The sequence below is a fragment of the Zalophus californianus genome, chromosome 11 (assembly GCF_009762305.2).
Source record: "Zalophus californianus isolate mZalCal1 chromosome 11, mZalCal1.pri.v2, whole genome shotgun sequence".
Classification (NCBI taxonomy): domain Eukaryota; kingdom Metazoa; phylum Chordata; class Mammalia; order Carnivora; family Otariidae; genus Zalophus; species Zalophus californianus.
Window position 1 is genome coordinate 104,656,752 of NC_045605.1, and position 18,487 is coordinate 104,675,238.

An 18,487-nucleotide genomic window follows, 5' to 3' on the forward strand; every position below is an offset into this window, starting at 1 on the left:
ATGAGGTCATGAGGGTGGGGTGTCATGGTGGAATTAGTGTCCTCCGAAGAAGAGACAGCAGAAACCTTGCTTTTCTTGTGCTCTCCCTGCCAAGTGAGGACACAATGAGAAGGTCGCTGTTTGCAAGGCAGGCGGGGAGGGCTCCCACCAGAAACTCAGTCTGCTAGCACCTCGATCTCGAACTTCCCAGCGTCCAGAACTGGGAGGAAGAAGCATTTGTTGTTTAAGTGGTCTGTCTGTGGCATGTTGTTGTCACAGCCTGAGCAGGCTTGGTGTATACGCAGCTCTGCGTGCTCACACGTGCGCACACAGGTTCCCAGCAGCCCAGCCTCTATGCACCCGTGTGCCCATCCCTGCATGCGACACACAAGTCCCGGTGATGGTTGTGTAGCGCACACATCCGTGTGGTGGCCTGCCCCCTTCTCCCTGCCACCCCCATTCCTGAGCAGTGTGGCTTGAGTTCATTGCCATTTATTGAACCCTCCCATCAAAGAAAGGGGTGGGGAGCAAGAAAGGGAAGCTGTCTTGGTTTAGGGTTGAGCCAGGGAGCCTCAGGGCAAGGAGGGTTGGAACAATGGGGGAAGGTGGCAAGTGGGGAAGGGCTGGACAGAAGAATGGCAAGACGGGGGCTGAGGGCAGATGAGGACAAGGGTGGGGCATGGGAAGGCCTGTGGCCAAACCTTTGGGCTGGAGCATGGACCTGCTCAGGGTCCCCCCAAGGTGCCCTCAAGAGCCCAGAGGCAGGCGAAGACCTGGCTAAGATTCATTCCTGGAGGGCAGGGGAAGGGCGTTCTGTTGCCCTCAGCTGGGGTCCAGGCCCGGTCCACAAGACTGCAGAGGGATCCTCTGGGACGCTTTTTCTGCTTCTGGTTCCTGCTTTGGTTTTTTTGCCCGCCACGACCTAGGGAAAGAGATCTCAGGAAAAGCCCTGGGTCTGGACCTGCTTCCCCAATGAGGAGTTCCAGTGGGACCAGAGGCAAGGGACTGACCAGGTTTCCATGTCTTGGATAGTCTCTGGCAAGGGCCGATTGAGGGTCTCAGGCAGGAAGTAGGCGGCACTGCCTCCAAGGAGGGTGACGGTCCCAAATATAATACTGGGGATGAAGGGCTGCAACTCCCCTGTGATTTTCACCAGCGGGGCTGACATGCTTCCTGCACGGGTCCACAAGTTGCTTATGCCCATACCTGTTTGCCTTGGGAGAGTCCAGAGCAGGGATTGGCAACCTGTGCGTGGTTCTTAAAGGACAGGTCTGGGCGGGGGCAGGAGGATGTCACAATCCCACCTGACCCCGTATCCTTTGGCTGGGCTAGCCCCGAGCCCAGCACCTACCGGATGACTGTGGGGTATAGCTCGGTCGTGTAGAGGAATAGGCAGCTGAAGGAGCTGGACAGGCAGCCCTTCCCAAACACAGCCAGTACTGTCCTCAGGGTCTGCAAGTCTGCAGCGGGAAGAAAAGGTGATGGGCCTCGGGCTCAGAAGCACCTGAATGTTCTTCCTCCTCAGCGGACTTTGTCTCCCTTTTTGCTTTGGCTGCTGGAAAGCTCAGATCTAAATTTAAAGCTGAGTAATAGTCCTTCTGCTATTTCTAGTGCTTTGCAGCCTGTCCTGCTGCCTTTGTGCTTTTCCCTGGCTCTCATTACCTACTCCCATATTTTGTTGTATATATGCTTGTCCTAAAATAGCTCAAGTTCCTTTGGAAGGATATGGGTGTATCTAACAACACACAAACATCTATATAAAAGTGGCTTTTCCAAGGTCGTGGTGGGAGTAGGCTGTGGGGTCTTCCCTGAGCACTGAGCTCTGTGGTTTTTCCATGCCAGCTCGTCTTCTGTAGCGATGTCACCAGGCCATGCCCGATCCCTGAGCAATCCCCCACACTGGCCAGATACCACCGTACTTTGCCCAGGCTGAGTCAGATCTGGAAAGGAGCTTTGATATCATCTAGCCCAACTGAGTCATTTTCTAGATGGGAGACGTGAGCCCCAGAGAGTGCAGGGACCTGCTCAAGGTAACACAGAGAATTAGGGGCAGAGCCAGCAGAATTGGGGTCCTAGGCGTGCCACTTCCCAGCCTGTGGCAGCCTGTGATGCCCATGGACATGTTGGGTTCTGGCTTAGCCCTGGCTTCTCACCTGAGGGCACAAAGATGATAGCCAAGATGGACCCTCCTGCCAGGAGTAGAGAACCGGCCTGGGTGACGTGTCGGCCTAGATAGTTTATAGAGAGGACAGTGATGAACTTGGCTGGGATGTCGACCCCACCAAAGATGAGCTGGAGGATGTAGAGGTTGACTCCAAATTCTTCCACACCCATAGCCAGACTGTAGTAGCCAAAACCGGTGGAAAACCTGAGGGGAAGAGAGTGATTGATTGACATCTGCAGCCAGACTGGGGTCTCTCCCCAAACTGGTCATTGGGTCATAAGGATGATGAATAGTTTCATTTCTTATCCCAGCTGCAGCTGATCAGTACGGGCTGCTGGAGAGCTGTTTTGAGCCCTCTGAAATTGTGTCTGGGCTCAGTGCTGGGATGGATTGGCTCTTTCTGACATGGGCATGGTCTAGGGTGTGGTGGCAAAGATCAACATAATTGACTCCAGAGACTATCAGGACTGGCAGGACTTTGGGAGACCCAAGGAGGTAGTAAATGATCTCTCTTGGTTGGGTAATAGTTTAACGTCTAGAATGGGAGAGGTGAGCGTCAAGTGGTGCACCTGGGTCAGATGCCTCCCATTTCCCTCTCAGAATCCTGGGATCCCTTTTGAAGTCCCTGGACATATTGGACCCTATTCACGCAGGGATAAAGAAGGGTCTCAGAACCAGGTCACAGAAAGAGCTTTGCAGGAGCTGTAGAATGTCAAACAGAAGAGAAGACTCGGAGAAGCATGAGGGGCAGCCTTGCTCTGTGGGGTCACAGAGGGCAGAGCTGGGCCAGTGGGGGCAGTGACAGAGAGGCGTAGAATGGGGAAATTGCCATGGCAGGGATGTGAGCTGTGAGCTGGGAAGGGGTTTGGAGCATTTGCCTTGTGGGTGGGGTGGGTGTGACCTGACAAGGAAGCAGACCCCAATGGCCGGAACTAGGTGTGTGGCAGGTACACAGGAGATTTAGTTCCAGGGTTGAGGCTGGGCTGGGGTAGCCCAGGGAGGGAATCTCTTGACTCCTCTTGCAGGTGCCCTAGGCCTTCCCCTTAGGGGAAACTGCCAGAAGCCTTGTTCATCACCCCTGTTCTGCAGAGGTGCCAGGGTGTGGGCAGCGAGGGGTGGTGGGTTACCAGGCCAGAGAAAGACAACAGGTCACACGGCGCATGTTGGGTGTCCGGAACAGGTCAACTATGCTGTACTTGGCCTTGGCCAAGGAGATCTCCTTCTGCATGATCAATTTGAGCTCCTTGGGGAAGAGGAAAGAGAGGGGTGCCATTAGTGACCAGCTGGTCAGCAGGAGGAAGAAGGAAAGGAGGTGCAGGAATCTCTAGAGGACTTTGCTTGGGGCATTGGATGTGATGTTGGCTTGTGAGCAGGGAAACAGAGGTGAGAGGAGGGTTCCTGCTCCAGACTACAATCCCTCTCGGCTCCTACCTCCACGCTGAGTTTTTTTCCTTCTTCCTTCTTGCCATTGAGGGCAGCTATCTGCCGGAGTATTTTCAGGGCCTTTGAGAATTTTCCAGAGAGGACCATCCAGCGTACAGACTCTGGTATCCACCTGGGTGCCAAAACCAAGTCACAGTGACTCCCCTCATGCCAGAACCTTTTTTGAGGGACCGGAAGAACATCAACATCAACAGGACCCAGGGGTAGGAGGTCCAGAAACCCGAGCCGTTTTACTGCAGATTTCACGGAATTTAAACTTGGCCAAGCTTTGCACCTGGACTGCCTGCTGCCAGCACAAATTCTAGCATTCTCTTCTTCCCCTTCCAGAAGAGCCTTCCCTCTGCCCCCTACCTGGGCTACTTGTTACCGTTGAGTGTCTTCCTTAGCTAGGAGCCTTGGGCCTAGGCCAAGGCAGGTGGATCCTGGGGAAGGGACGGCATGTTCAAGGCTAGATAGCTGGATGATCCTGTATATCCACCTCTCCATCCTTCCTTGGGCCGCCTCCTGGGGTGAAGAAGGAGCAGGGTTGCAGTCCTGGGGCAGCTTGAGAAGGTGGCTCAGGTTAGGGTTATGGCCTAGGGGATGGGTTTGGGGCAGAGGACCAATTCTGCTGTAGTAGGTGCACAGCATGAGGTCCTGGGATTGGCGAGCGGGCAGCTAACCTCACTTTCCCCACCTCCAGGCTGTACTTTTGGGCTTGGTTCGCTCTGAGCAGACCCTAAGTGTCACTAGGCAAAGAGGAACAGAGGGGGAGGAGGTGTGGGGAGAAAGGAATGATATTTTGTGGTCAGCTGTGGCTGTGGCCTCCACAGGCACCCAGGGCCTGGACTCCATCCTCTTCTCCCTGAGATTAAGAATAGTGGCTCCCAGTCAGTGAGCCTTCCCGTGGACCAGGCACCCATGACCCTGGGTGATGGGCATTATTATCTTCATTTTGCCTTGGGAAATCTTGAGGCTCAGAGTGGGTGAGGCTTGTCCCAAGTTCCAGGGGGAAGGGGCTTGCACTCTCGACAGTTCCCCGTTGACCCTCTGCCTTATTTTCTTCCCCAATCTCTGCTCCTTGTCTGCTCCCATCCCAGGCTGTGAACATTCCCTAGCTCTACCCTGGACCCTCTGACCACCTCCCTTTTTGCAAGATTGTCCAGACCCCTCTAGAAGATTCTATTCTCATTTTCAAATGGAAGCCCATTCCAGTTCTGTGTCTTTTTGTGTAACCCTGGGGGATGGCTTGACTTCTCTGAACCTCAGTTCTCTCATTGGTCAAGTGGGACAATGATGCCTCCTTCACACAGAGATGCCATGAGGATTGGAATGATTTAGGTGGATGCTTAGAACAGGGCCTTGCACATAGTAAGTGCTGAGTAAAGTGTCACTCTGAGTCAGTTTAAGCATCCGATTCTTGATCTCAGCTCAGATCTTGATCTCAGGGTCATGAGTTCAAGCTCTGCACTGGGTTCCACGCCCAGCATGGAGCCTACTTAAAAAACAAAAAACGAAAAAACCAAATTACATTTCGGAGATTCAGTTCCTGTTTTCAATGTGTCCTTAGGTTTGACGTGATGATGGTGAGCTCTTGACCTATTTGGGGTCTCTGACCCAGACACCTCGATTCTCCCAGGTCCCCCGGTTTGGGCTTTCCTTTCCTTTATACCTCAAATCTAGAAGTCCCCAAACCCTGTGGATTTGTCCTTCAAAATGCCTCTCAGACTTGTCCCAGAGGCTCCTCCTGCCCCCACAGTCATGTCCCTTCTCTCTCTCATCCCCACCTCCTTGGGTCTTTCCTGTGCCACCAACAGAAGTTTGGTCAGGCTTTCCACACTGCAGACACGTTCGGAGGCATTCTCTGTCCCTCCACACGAAGCTGAGGCTCTTTGGCTTTCTGTGTTCTCCACAGTCTGGTTCCGTGCCCTGCCTCTCAACTTAGTCCCTTCCTCCCGTGAATGCCCCCCAGACACCTGCTCCTGCAGCACATCTTTGTGTACTAACTCCTCCTCCTTGGAATGCCCTTCCTGACTCTGGGACAGAGGTGTCCTGAGTGGTCAGATTTGGGCTCCCCGTTTGGCTCCGGCGGGCACGTAAGGAGGGAGATGAAGAGGAGAGGGCCACATACCAGGACAACAGGAAGAAGGCGAAGAAGGGAATGGACACAGTTAACTGTAGCCAGCGCCACTGGGGGATGGCATAGGCCAGGCCGGGCAGAATGAACTGGCCACAGGTATAGAAGTAACCCGTTAAAGTTGACATGATGGCCCGCATCTGGATGGACAGGCACTCGACATCTGCAGGAGGAGCCCAAGGACCAGATTAAGATTGTGCTGGGCCCTGGGCCACCTCCCCATGAAGGGGCTCCTGCCCGCCCACCCCCCATCAGCTACTTGATCTGACCTTGATCCTAAGGGTTCATCGCCCCCATTTTACGGATGCTGTGACTAAGCCTCAAGAAAGTAGGACTCAAACTTAGGTCTATCTGACTTCCAAGCCCACACTTTTATTTTTAAGATTTTTTAAAAATTATTTTTAAGTAATCTCTATACCTAACATGGGGCTCGAACTCACAACCCCGAGATCGAGTCACATGCTCTATCAACTGAGCCAGCCAGGAACCCCACCCCCAAGCCCACCCTCTTGACTGTCTTTCCAGAGGCAAATGACTTCCCTTCTTTTGCCTCAGTGTCCTTATCTGTAAAATTAGGACAACAGTGTCGCCTCCTTGTGTGTGGACTGAATGGGATCATGTCCCCGGCAGAGTGTCAGGCCCGGGGAGGGGGTGGGGTCCTCAGTATTGATTGCTGTTGTCGTTATGCTCAGAGGGGGCCTCTGAGATCCTGAGAGGGGCGGCACGTTATGTGACCAAGATCACAGGGAACCTGTATTGAGCCAGGCCCTTGGCTTCAGGCTGGGGTCCCTCAAACTCCTGTTCCCCTGCCTCTTCCCTCTATGGCTCACTCAAGATCACGGTGCTCAGGACAATGCCTGAGATGCTCCAGCCACACAGGAAGCGGAAGACCATGTAGATGGAGACGTTGGGGCTGAAGGCTGCACCCGAACCACTGGCTGCCAACAGCAGGTAGCTGCAGGTCAGGATGGGCTTGCGGCCAAACCTGGAGCTCAAAGGAGAGGAAGGACCAGGTTGGTCACAGTGAGCTAGCTGAGACAGTGACTCTGCAGGTCTTGGGGCAAAGGGTCGGACCACCTCCCAAAGGGCTAGGCAGGGCATGCATTTCCCTCTTTAGACAGAGCCTAACTGGTAATTGCTATTTTGTTGACAGATTTGCAGTTATAGGTTCAAGTTAATGAGTGATTGGCCTCTATCCTCAGCTTAGCGGAGTGAGCAGAGGTCAAGGGACTTCCCATCTCTAAACAGTCCAAGCACCCCACCTCCATGGCCACACAGGCCACTATGCGGTGTCTGAAAACCTCGAGGCTTTCCCCCAGGGTCTGAGGAGGTGGGAAGACTCAAGTTGGGAGGGGCCTTTGGGGCAGGGAGAAGGCTGTGCCCCAAAAGGGACTGGGACTTGCCCAAGGCCACAGAGCAGGGACAGTACTTCCTGCCTCCCCCAGCTCTTTGCCTCTTTGGGGGCGGTGCATAGGTGGTCAGAGTGAGGTGGGATGTCCCTATAGGTTGTGCCTCCCCTCTGGAAGCTCCCCGGTCTCACCTGTCTGACAGGTCTCCTAGCACGATCCCTCCAATCAGTGTACCCGCCATGAAGACAGACTGGGCCACCTCCTTCAGTCTTCTGGACTCACACACCAAGTCCCACTGCACAGCAAAAAGGTCGTGCCAGCCTGGCTTGGTCCAGACCGGCCCTCCCAGCCATGCTCAGCCTGAGCCCCACAGTGCCCGCCCGATCCTGGAGCCCTCACCCGACTTCCCTGAGCCTGGACCCCACTCCCAGGCCCCGTTCTGCGTTCAACCGGGCCCGGGGCTCCTTGGTCTGCCTGTGGCTCTTTGGGTCCCTGACTCGTGGTGTGTAGTAACAGTTCCTCTCCAGAGTGCGGCTCCTGTCAGAGGCTTGTAGAATCTGCTTAGCTGTCACTTCCAGGTCTGTTCTCAACTCCTGCCCTCGTCCCCTCCAAGCTTGCCTGCGCCCCACGCAAGGTCAGGGCCGGTCTGCAGCCTAGGTCTCTCCCTCTCCTCCACGGGGACACTGTTCTATGGTTGACACCTCGCTCCATCCCACATCCTATGTCTTTGTCTCAGATCTCTCCTTCTTGGAAACTCCTTCCGGTCCACATTCACTTTGTTTCTCCCTTCCCTTCAAAGCTGAATCTCTTGAATGAGAAGCTATACTTGCTGTCACCCTGGTCCCATCTCCTGCTCATTGCTCAAGTCCGCCCCTGCCACTCCACCGACACTGTGCTCTCCAGAGCCACCCGTGCTGTCTTTTTCACTAAGCCCACTGGAACCTTCTGTAGCCTGCCCTGCCCTGACTTTCGGCAGCCCTTGACGTTGCTGATGCTGACCTCTCCCTCCCCCTGGTCTTCCTCTCTCTATTTACCACTCCTCTTCTTCCTCCATGGGCTCCTTTCTCTCTATCCCTTAAAGATTCCCCAGGGCTCTTTCTGGATCTTCCTCTCTTTTTATCCACTTTCCTGAGGAAACGTCACCTGCTCCTATGGCTTCAATTTTTATTTTATGAGGAAGACTCCAATCCATATCTTCAACCCAACCTCTCTTCTGGCCTGGAGACCAGTCAATTCAGCTGCCTTCTTGGAAATTCTACCTGGATGATGTCTCACGGTCACCTCAGATTCAACAAGACTTGTCATCCACTCCTCCATCTCAGTGGCTGGGAGCCCCTCCTTTACCTCATCCTTCTCCAGTGCACCACCACTCCATCCTCCAGTTTCTAACTTCTGAATATTTCTGGAATCTGGATTCTTCGATTTCCACTGCTATCTTAGTGCAAGGTTAATAATAACGGCCGATTTTTATGGAGGGCTTACTATGCACCAGGCCCTGCTATAACGGAGCATTTCCCAAGCTTTAACTTCTTCAGTCCCCACGACAATCTTATGCTGGGGCATGACTGTCAGCATCATCCACATGCTACAGATAAGGTGACTGAGGCCTGCTGATGATTATTGTGACGATCTTCAGACAGGTCTCCCAGCCTTCGATTTCAGTTCCTCTTATCCATGCTTCCCCTGCTAACACGAATGGCTTTCTAAAACTCCACTCAGGTCAGGTTCCTGTCTTGCCTAAAGCACTCACTGGCTTCCTCCTGCCTTTTGGGTAAAGAGAAAGCTCTGTTAACACAGATTTATAAAGCCCTCATGCTCTGGCCCTTGCCTTACCTGTCTGGCCTAATCTCCTGCTAATCCCCAACACGCACCCTTTGTCTAGCTGTCCTGAACTACTTGTGTAATGAAGTGGAGAATTTTATTAACTAGAAATGCCCCACAAGAATGTTTTGGAAGTGAAACAGTGTGGGGGAAGAACCTTACATCCCAGGGAGCTCTTTCCACGTCCCCTGCTGGAAGTGAGGGGGATGGAGTGGATGAAGACTCCAGGCGCTCCGGCTGCCTCCGGGTGGCCCAGCATGGCCAGCAAACCCAGTGGGCTCTTCTGGCTGAGAAGGGAGCCTGCCCAGTATGTGTGTGGCATGAGGGGAGGGTAAAGGGTGAAGGAGGAAGTGAGGGGGTGTGAGGAGGAGTACACCAGAGAGTGTCTAGAGAGACTTCTGGTACATTGTGGCATGCTGTGGAGAGCTCCTTTAGGAAAATCTAAAGTAAAGACCCCCTGTCCACCTAAATTCATTCATGCCCCCTCCCCCTTCCACAGTAAACAGCACATTTCCCAGGTGACCCAGTAGCTGAGTAGGGTCATGTTGTTCTTGATGGTGCAATGTGAGCGGAAGAAATGCTTGTTACTTCCATCTCATTTGATTAAGAGAGAAGCCTTGGTCTGGACTTGAATGCCTTTTCCCTTGCTGTTGATGGGAATGGTGACAATTAGAACAACTCAGGAAGCCCTGTGTTGAAGATGGCGAAGCTGCTGTCAGTCTGGGTCCCTGAAGGACTCTATGGGGCAGAATCACCCATAAATATGAAATTCCCACCTTAGAACTATTGCACGAGAAAGAGAACCACTTCTATGCCCTGCAGGCCATTGAATTACCGTTGACTCTTTTGTTATGGCAACATGGCCTCTCCTGATACATCCCACAAGAAGTTGCAAATGGAAATTTGATTCCCCCCCACCCCATAGCCTCCATGTTATTTAGTACCTCAAGAAATCATTCTGCTTGGATCCTGAGAGGGTCAGTGTCAGACCCATTTGGATTAGTTTAAGGCTGTTACCCTTCTCCACTGTCTGAGACCGGATCTGCCAGGTCCTAGTTTCTATAAACTACTTGCCGTGAGGTATGCATTAGAATAATGGTCACAAGCCAGTTTCTACTTGAAATTTCAGCAATGTACAGGAAATACTATTTCTAGAATGGGCTTTGACTCATGTTTAAAACATGCCCAAATCCTTATAATGACCCATAAATCCCTGCAGAATGAGCAGATTCATTCCTGTTACCTCTCTGCTCTCTTTTGTTACTACTATCTCCCCCATGGACTCTACTGTAGTTGGTCTTCTTGCTGCTCCTTAAGCATGTCAGGCACCTCAAAGTCTTGACATACGGTATTTCCTTGGCCTGGAAAGTTCTTCCCCCAGATAGCCACTTGGCTTGCTCCTTCACCTCCTTGAGATCTTCTCAACAAGAACCTCCTTGACCACCCTATTTAAAATTGTAACTCCCTGCTGTCTACATTACTCCATCCCCCTTTATTTTCTTGATTGCATTTGTACCATGAGATATACTACATAGTTTCTTTTTGTGTGTTTGTTTTTCCCTAAAGATTATCATCTTGATGAGGGTAGAGTGTTTCATCTGTTTTGTTTGCAACTGTACTTCCATTGCTTAGAACAGTGCCTGGCACGTAGTAGGCACTCAGTAAATACTTGTGGGATTGAAGGAATGAGCATTCCATAGAAAGAACAGAGAAATGGAGAACCTTAGTGGTTAAGATACGCTGATGTCTAAAGGAGAGGTCATAGGGTCCACATTCCAGATACTACCTGGAGGACAGTTTTGCTTTGCCAGAATGAGCGTATGTCAGGATGGAGAGTGTCTAGGCTATATATAGGATCTATAACCACATGTTAGCAAGAAGGACTGGAAAAACTTCACAATCACACTGGAAAAACTTCTATGGCAAACTGTCTACTAGGGGATGGTAAAATGAGGGTTTAAAGCTTGGAAGAACTGCTTTGTGGTTAGATATTTTAAAAATCTTGGATTTCAAAGGGGCGCCTGGGTGGCTCAGTTGGTGAAGCGACTGCCTTCGGCTCAGGTCATGATCCTGGAGTCCCTGGATCAAGTCCCGCATCGGGCTCCCTGCTTGGCGAGGAGCCTGCTTCTCCCTCTAACCCTCCCCCCTCTCATGTACTCTCTCTCTCTCTCATTTTCACTCCCTCAAAATAAATAAATAAATCTTTAAAAAAAAATCTTGGATTTCAAATGCACTCTTAGTTGCTCCCAGAGATTTCATGGTTAATAAATCTCATTGAAGCTGATGATAAAACTGTGGCCAGTGTTGCCCTGCCGATCAACACAAATCCATGGGGCTCAGATCTGGGACATGCAACTGCTATGGGTTGAATTGTATCCCCTGAAAAGACAGGTTGAAGTCCTGACCGCTAGTACCTCAGCATGTGACCTTATTTGAAAATAGCAATGTGGCAGATACAATTAGTTAGGATGAGGTCATATTGGGGTAGGTCTGGGCCCTTCACCCAATATGACTGGTGCTCTTGTAAGAAGAGAAGATACAGACACATAGGGAGGACACCATGAGACATTGGAGGCAGAGACTGGAGGGATGCATGGATAAGCCAAGGGAAGCCAAAGATCACAGACAACCCTGAGAAATTGGAAGAGGCAAGAAAAGATTCCTCCCTAGAGCCTTGGGAGAGAGCACCCCTATACCTTGATTTTGGACTTCTAGTCTCTAGAACTGTGAGACAATAGATTTCTATTGTTTTAAGCCACCCTGTTTATGGTACTCTGTTACGGAAATTCTAGGAAACAGATACACTGTGTGATTACTGCATGTTTGAAATACCTGTGGGTTTGGTAGGTGGTAATGGGAAGGGGATTGGGAAGGGGATTTCCCTCCGCCTGGCCATGAGGGAACCAGACATAGAGAGAACTGGAGAGATTTTTTTAAAGGCATCCTAGAATTCTGGGGGAAAGGAAAGATACCTAGAGACATTTTGGGCATGCTTTTGTGTGGTTAGCTGTAAAAGCCCTTGAGAAGGCCTTGTTAAGAAAAGCTATAACTGAAGCTCGGTTGGTCTCAAAGGTGTTGAGAATGTGGCTTTTGTTTCTTTGACTCGATGCACAGGCTGGGCCACATGGGGTCTGCGGTTTTAGTCGGGTTACACTATCGCTAGATTCAGTGTGTGTTCCTCTCTGCTTTTATACTTGTCATCATGTCCTTGTTCTCGTCATGGTGCCAGCCCTTCAGGCCCTGGAGACAGGACAGGAAAGCTCAAGGCCAGAGAAGAATTGGAGGGGCTTTGGGGGACCGGCTTGTGCATCCAAGCCCACTTGGACCCTCAGACTGAGCTGGGCACCCACAGGGCTGAGGTTCAGTGGTGTGGGAGCTGTGGGCTACAGCTCCTCTCCAGGGGACCCAGAACACACAATCCATGCTCCCCACACTTTCCAGACTTGAAAGAAAGGCCTTTGTTTCCTCTTAATTTCCTAGTAAAGCTCTTTCTGAAAAATTCCAACATTATCTCTGTTGAACTCAGAGAAAGGAATGTGTGGTCGCCTCTGCCAGGAAAGCTTAGGGGATCAGAGGGGGAGGGAGACTCTCTCCACTCTGGCTGGACCCTGTGCTGTGCTCACTCACAGCGTGGTCCTCCCACCTGTGCCTCCTCCTTTGGAGGGAAGTTCCTTATTATCCTGTTCTACAGATGTGGAGACAGAAGTGGAGAGGAGGGCTGACACCCCAGGTCACGGGCTGTGGGGGTGGAGCTGGGACCTGCACCCAGGCTTGTCGTTTCCATGAGGGGAGGGCTAGGTGCAAGCTGTGGAGTATGGCAAAGTTATGGGGGCCCAGGTGAACTGGGAAGGGCCGTGACAGCTGATTCCCCTTTTCCTGGGGGTCCCCCTACTCTTCTGGTGGGGACGACCCGTCTAATCTCAGGACACGTCTATTAGCCATAATAGTGACAACAACAGCCCCAGCAGCTGCTGACATTAGCTGAATGCTCTGCAGGGGCCCTGTGCCCATGCGGTCCTTGCATGGTCTCCTGTCGGGTTCACCCTTGCTCTCTTCCTCACTTTTACGGATGAGCAAACCAAGACTTCTAGCCTCATGACATTCCTAGTAAAGGGCAGAGTCAGGATATGAATTCTGCTGCTTGACCCTGGCTCACGATCACACGAGGTCCATCTTGGGGGGTGGCCCCTGGCCTCTGCTAACTGGGGTCACCTGGACTGAGTTGGTTGCCAGATGCCGCGCACCTCTATTACCAACCTCTGCCTTGGGGCTGGCACATCCAGACCCTGCCCCCGCTCCAGCGACCCACCTCTAGGTAAGGCCGAGCCACTGTTTTACCCCAGCCTCATGGGGACCTGAACCCTGCTTGCCCCACCCCAAGCAGTTGGAGCACAGATTTGCCCCCAATACAGCCGGAAACAGAAAAATTGCTGTGCTGGTAACCAGTGCCTCACTGGCTCTGGCCACAGACACTTTCCTGGCTGGGCAGGGACCCCTTGCATGGGTCCTGACCCCCACGCCTGACCCAGGAAAGGGTACAGTACCCTGAGGACCGGTGAATCCCTGTGTTTGTTGGGATGCGGATCCCCCCCCCCCCCCCCCCCCCCCCCGCCCCGCAAGTGCTGGAATGGTGTCTGGGAACTTGCATGACACAGATGTGAAATGACGCTTGACCAAGTACAAGACCTGCAACCTCTGTTCTTGGCCAGGCTCCCTGGAGGGGAAGCCACTTTCCAGCAGTCAGCAGGGTCTGAGTCCCACCTGTTGGCCTCTGACAGGGACACAGCTTTCATTCAGCATTAGCTGAGCACTTACTATGCCCCTGGCCCAGGGATGAAAAAGATGGGTTGGAGGGGCACCTGGGTGGCGCAGTCGGTTAAACGCCTAACTCTTGGTTTCGGCTCCGGTCATGATCTCAGGGTGGTGAGATCGAGCCCCGTGTTGGGCTCTGCACTCAGCACAGGGTGTGCTTGAGATTCTCTCTCTTTCTCCCTCTGTGCCTCCCAATCATTCTCTCTCTTTCAAGATAAATAAATCAATCTTAAAAAAAAAAAAGGATGTGTTGGAGAGACACCTTCCCTGCGCTGGAGGAAGCCGCTGGCCTCCTGGGGCCACAGGGTGCTTGGTCAGAGGGATCGACTGTAGGTGGGCTTAGTCTTAAGGAGCCTGATTGCCCGGCTTTACCTCCAGCTCCACCTTTGATGAAACATGGTGGGGCCGTAGGCCAGGGGGCCAGGGACCTGTGCCTTCATTTCCTCCTCTGTACAAATGGGACAATTAAGGTGTTAGCCTTAGGGTTGTTGTGAGGATTGAAGGAGTTAATAAGAGCCAGATGCTTAGAGCCATCAGGCATGGGGCAAGCACACAGTAAGGGGTAGGGATGACGCTTATTGTCACTGCTCCCTGCACCATTGTTGTCTCTCCAGCTAGCTTCTGTGTTTTCAGAGGACAGGGATGGTGGCTTTCACTCCTCCTCTCCAATTTCCCAGGGGCCAGGTGTACAGCAAGTCACTCATACATTTGGAAACTTTATAGGTATTGAGACATCTTTGACTCCCTCCCTGTCCTTCATCTGCATGTCAGTTGGGTCCCCAAGTCCCATGGATTCTGACTCCCTAAACTCTCTGGTGTCTATTCCCACTGTCCCTTCCACTCATCCTCATTTCCGGATCCCAGTGGCAACCTGCTAACCGGTCTCCCTGCCCCTGGACTAGAACTCTCCACCAGCCACTCTCTACCCTGCAGTAAGAGGTACCATCCCTGGAGGGTGATCTGAACGCACCACACTCCTGCTCAACACCCTTCGATGGCTCTCTATTGTCTTGGAACAGAGGCTACACCCTCCCCTTAGCTTCCAAGCCGAGCCCCCCTCTTCTCCAGCCCGGGGTCTGGTGGCCTCCGCGTTCCACGGCTCGCCCCTCCAGGATTCCCCTGTCTCTCGCAGTCCTGACTGTTTTGTTCTCATCCTGCTCCTGTAACCATGCATTTGCCCCCTCTGCCCTCCAACGCTGTTGCTTTGGCCTGGGGCACGCTTGCCCACTTCAACCTGCCTGCTCCCTGTCTCCCTTGTCACACCCAGTGCGGCATTGTTGACTCCAAATGACCCTCTTGGGCCCCCCTCCAGGCTGGTTAGATGCCCCGACCCTGGGCTCCCAGAGCACTCTGAGGGTATAAAGCTCCTATCCATTCACTCCATAAATACTGATTTCGTGGAGTGCCTCCTCTGGGCCAGGCTCTGTTCTAGCTGCTGGGGATACAGCAAAGCAGCTGCAGGTCTCTGCCTCAGGAAGCTTGTGTGTTGCATCACAGCACCAGCGGTCCCTGAGGGGTGGCTCTGTCTCTCATTAGAGGGGAGTTCCTGGAGGGTAGGCGGGGAGCAGATAGATTATGACTCTTTGTCCTCAATAGTAGGCGTGTAGTTGTTAGTAAATGTTCGTTTGCTGCATTTCGGGCACTGAGCTTGGCACGAGGACAAGAAGCAACTATAATATAATCCAGGGGTATGAGAGTCAGCGAGTGTCATAGTTCAGAGCTGACTCTAGGGCTAGATGCCTCTGCTCAGATCCTGAATCTGCCCCTTTGCTCGTGGTGCGAACTCGAACGAGCTCCTTAACCTCCATGCTTCGGTTCTCCAGTCCCATCTGAAAAAATGAGCTTATAATACTAACTACCTTACAGTGTTGTCAGCAAGGTTAAAAGTGTTAATATTTCTAAAGCGCTTAGAACAAGGGCCTGGCACGTAGTATGTGCTTTATGTATAAATAAATATCCATGAAACACACGAAAAACAGTTATACAGACTAGGAACATAGAGAGTCTTGGGTTCAAATCCCACCTCTGCCAGGTCCTAAGCTTAGGAAATCCTGGGAAAGTTGTGGAACCAGGCTCTGGGTGCTGTCGCCTGGGATTCCAAGAGCCCTCACCCTCAAGCATGCCCAGCGCAGCCCTGGGGCAGGGTAAACACTTGGAAATGCAGCTCTCCTAATGGGGCAGAAGCAACATCCCGAGGGACTCATGGTCCCTGAGGGGAGAATGAAGACCAGTGGCCTCTCTGTTCCCAGCTCAGATGACACGCCTCCTCCGGGAAGCCTCCCTAGAATCCTGTGGTTCATCCCTCTTTCCTCCTTCCAACTGCTGTAAACATCTATCCCCCTCTGTGCCTCTTAGGGGCGTTCGCCTTAAATCCCAGTTCCAAAACTGACCAGCTGTGTGATACTGGACCCTCACTTCCCTTCTCTGAGTTTTGTTCTTTTTGATCTGTAAAAGGAGCTAACATCACATTCGAAGGGATATCGCTGTGAGAATCACAACGTCTGCAAAGCGCCAAAATGTGCCTGGCGGATTGCAGATCCTCCCTAAATGCCCATTCCTGGTTCTTCCTCCCCCTCCTGTCTCCCCGACCGTGGTCTCCTGACTGGCCTGTCAGTTCATCCGAGGGTCAGATTTACTTCTGTCGGTCCCAGGGACGGCAGGTGGAAGAATCAGGAGATAAGTAAAGGGCTGAACACATGGCAGGTGAACCCATGAGTAACTCTGGGGGCTTGGGGGGTGCACTGGTCCCTCCTCCACACACCCTCCGTTCTTGGGACCTTCCAACAAGATGGAATTTCCTTCCTTTTCCTTGTTGCCTGGCAAACTCTCGAAGTTCAAACTATCTCAGTTCGAGGGCCACTTCTTCAGGGAAATTGCCTCCTGGCCTGACCACCCCCCCCCGCCCCCACACCCAGCCCTAAGTGGCCCTAGTCTAAGGTCACAGCCCTAAGTACTTGGAAGTTGTAATTTCACATTTCTTTATGTGGTCCTTTCATCCCGCAGGGCTGTGGACCCCGTGGTAGTGGGGACAGTGCATTTTTGTGTCCTCAGAGCTTAGCACTGTGCCTGTCATGGGATGGGCTGCGTGTTGAGGAAACGCTGACAACTCTAAACGGGACAAAACTGAACTTTCTGGTTCATTTGCATCTGCACCCAGGTCCTTCCTCTCTGCCTGCCCAGTGCCCTCTCCTCAGGCCCCAGTCCTAGGGAGACTAGAGCCTAGCCTCTTCTCCCGTCCCTGAGCGCGGCAGGGTGTGGGTTTTGTGCTGTGAGTGGAGGAAGAAGGGCTGCCTCTGGGCATACCTCAGTCACAATGGAGTCCGCGGTGCTGAGGTCATAGGCCCAGCCGTCCAGGCACGGCTCGGTGGCCCCCTGGGTGTCGTTGGGCATGGTGGCGTTGGGCGGATCGATGAAACGGAGGCACTTCTCAGCCTTCCCATTCAGGCCCTTGGGGAGCACCCAGGGTCCTGTGGAGGCGTTAGGGGGCGGGCGACAGTGGTGGTCCGGCGTGGTAGCTGTGAAGATCTGCAGCAGGTAGTGGTTGGCCAGGCCGAGGATTGGGAGGCTGAGCAAGATCGTGTTCAGGAACTGGAAGGGGCCCTTGCTGCCCACTCGGTCCATGAGCTCAGAGAAGGCCATGGTACAGTTCAGGATGAGCCAGAGCTGCAGGCAAGGCACCTGGCCAGGGAGAGGCAAGTATGCACGTGGTTCTGTGCCGATAAGTGGGTAGGTGTGGAAACACCGTGGGAGGGTGGGCCAGGTGTAGCGTGAGCACAGCGAGTGCATACCTGTGTACGGGTGTGGGGCTCAGGTGTGTGTGGCCACACGGGGATACAGGAGGACATACCCAGCGGCCTGTCGAGGCATGGGGCCACCGGTGTGGTGTGTGTCCAGGTGTGTGTGCACAGGGGTGTCTGCTGTGATGTGTGTCTTGAGGCTGGAGTGTAAGGCGCAGCTGTGTGAGCTTGGGCGTGTGTCTGTGTGTGAGTGTGTGTGAGTGAGTGTGCGTGTGCTCTGTGAGGCTGCTTGCACATGCTGCGTGCATGGGGTGGTGCAGGCCCCACAGCTGGGACCCAGGGGCCTGGTTGTGGCCATTGGCAACAGGGGCCGGATGGTGGGGGGAGGTGGGGAGGCCCCTGCTCACCCTGGGCAGACACACAGGCTTAGCAGAGCCCAGATTGCCTGCTGGGGAGGTCTCCCCAAGCCCAGAGCTTCCTGGCTTTTGGGGCTGGGTCCACCAGACTGGGGCAGCAGAAAGGGCCCGGGCAGGTCCCAAAGGGCATAAGGGACCCGGGCAGTCGCAGTAAGGAAGCAAGGCCAGACCTTGGGGGCTTCTCAGGGGCCTATGGGGGCCGGGGCTTGGGCGGGGGTCCCGGTTCCTCCTCACCTGGTAGCTGGGCCCGGCTCCCTCCGCTGGAGCTGGTGGTGGAATGTGGTGGAATGTGGCTGAAGCCCTTTGTCTGTCCCAGGGTCCGGCAGCAGCTGCTGTATTTGGGCAGCTCTGCTCCAACAAGCTATGTTTGTGCCTTCCCCAGGGGACTTATATAAGGCACTAAGTTCCCCAGGCTAATGTTTGACTTTCTTTTGAGAATTAATGGTGCCAGCAAGGGAGGGTGCCGCGGACGCACGCTTTCTTCAATGGGCTGCCTCAGCAAAGGCTGGGTGGTGGTGTGGCTGAGCCTAGCAGGGTTGCTGGCCAGACGGAGGGGTAGGTAGGTGGTCGGGGCAGGCTGGCCTGAGGCAAGTCTGGGAGGGGGTCCGGTCTGAGTCCTGAGGACCCAGGGTCATCTCTGTGAGGATGGT

The 18,487-nt window shown here is 53.3% G+C and overlaps 1 protein-coding gene across 4 annotated transcripts; it reads right to left on the reverse strand.

Moving 5' to 3' along the window:
• Nucleotides 1-466: 466 nt before the first annotated feature.
• SLC22A8 (solute carrier family 22 member 8) lies at nt 467-18,201 on the reverse strand. 4 transcript variants are annotated; one of them, XM_027580068.1, is made up of 11 exons: nt 18,072-18,201; nt 16,988-17,209; nt 7,243-7,346; nt 6,533-6,687; nt 5,697-5,865; nt 3,575-3,698; nt 3,271-3,386; nt 2,133-2,347; nt 1,331-1,439; nt 990-1,193; nt 467-901 (listed from the first exon to the last, which is right to left on the reverse strand). In XM_027580068.1, exons 2-11 carry the CDS (start codon nt 17,072-17,074, stop codon nt 802-804), a joined length of 1,383 nt encoding a protein of 460 aa, XP_027435869.1. In that variant the 5' UTR covers nt 17,075-17,209; nt 18,072-18,201; the 3' UTR covers nt 467-801. The 4 variants fall into 4 exon arrangements, with proteins under 4 accessions (XP_027435869.1, XP_027435868.1, XP_027435870.1 ...); XM_027580067.1 differs by having other exon boundaries at nt 16,988-17,362; nt 18,072-18,184; XM_027580069.1 differs by lacking the exon at nt 3,271-3,386 and having other exon boundaries at nt 16,988-17,362; nt 18,072-18,184.
• Nucleotides 18,202-18,487: the final 286 nt, after the last annotated feature.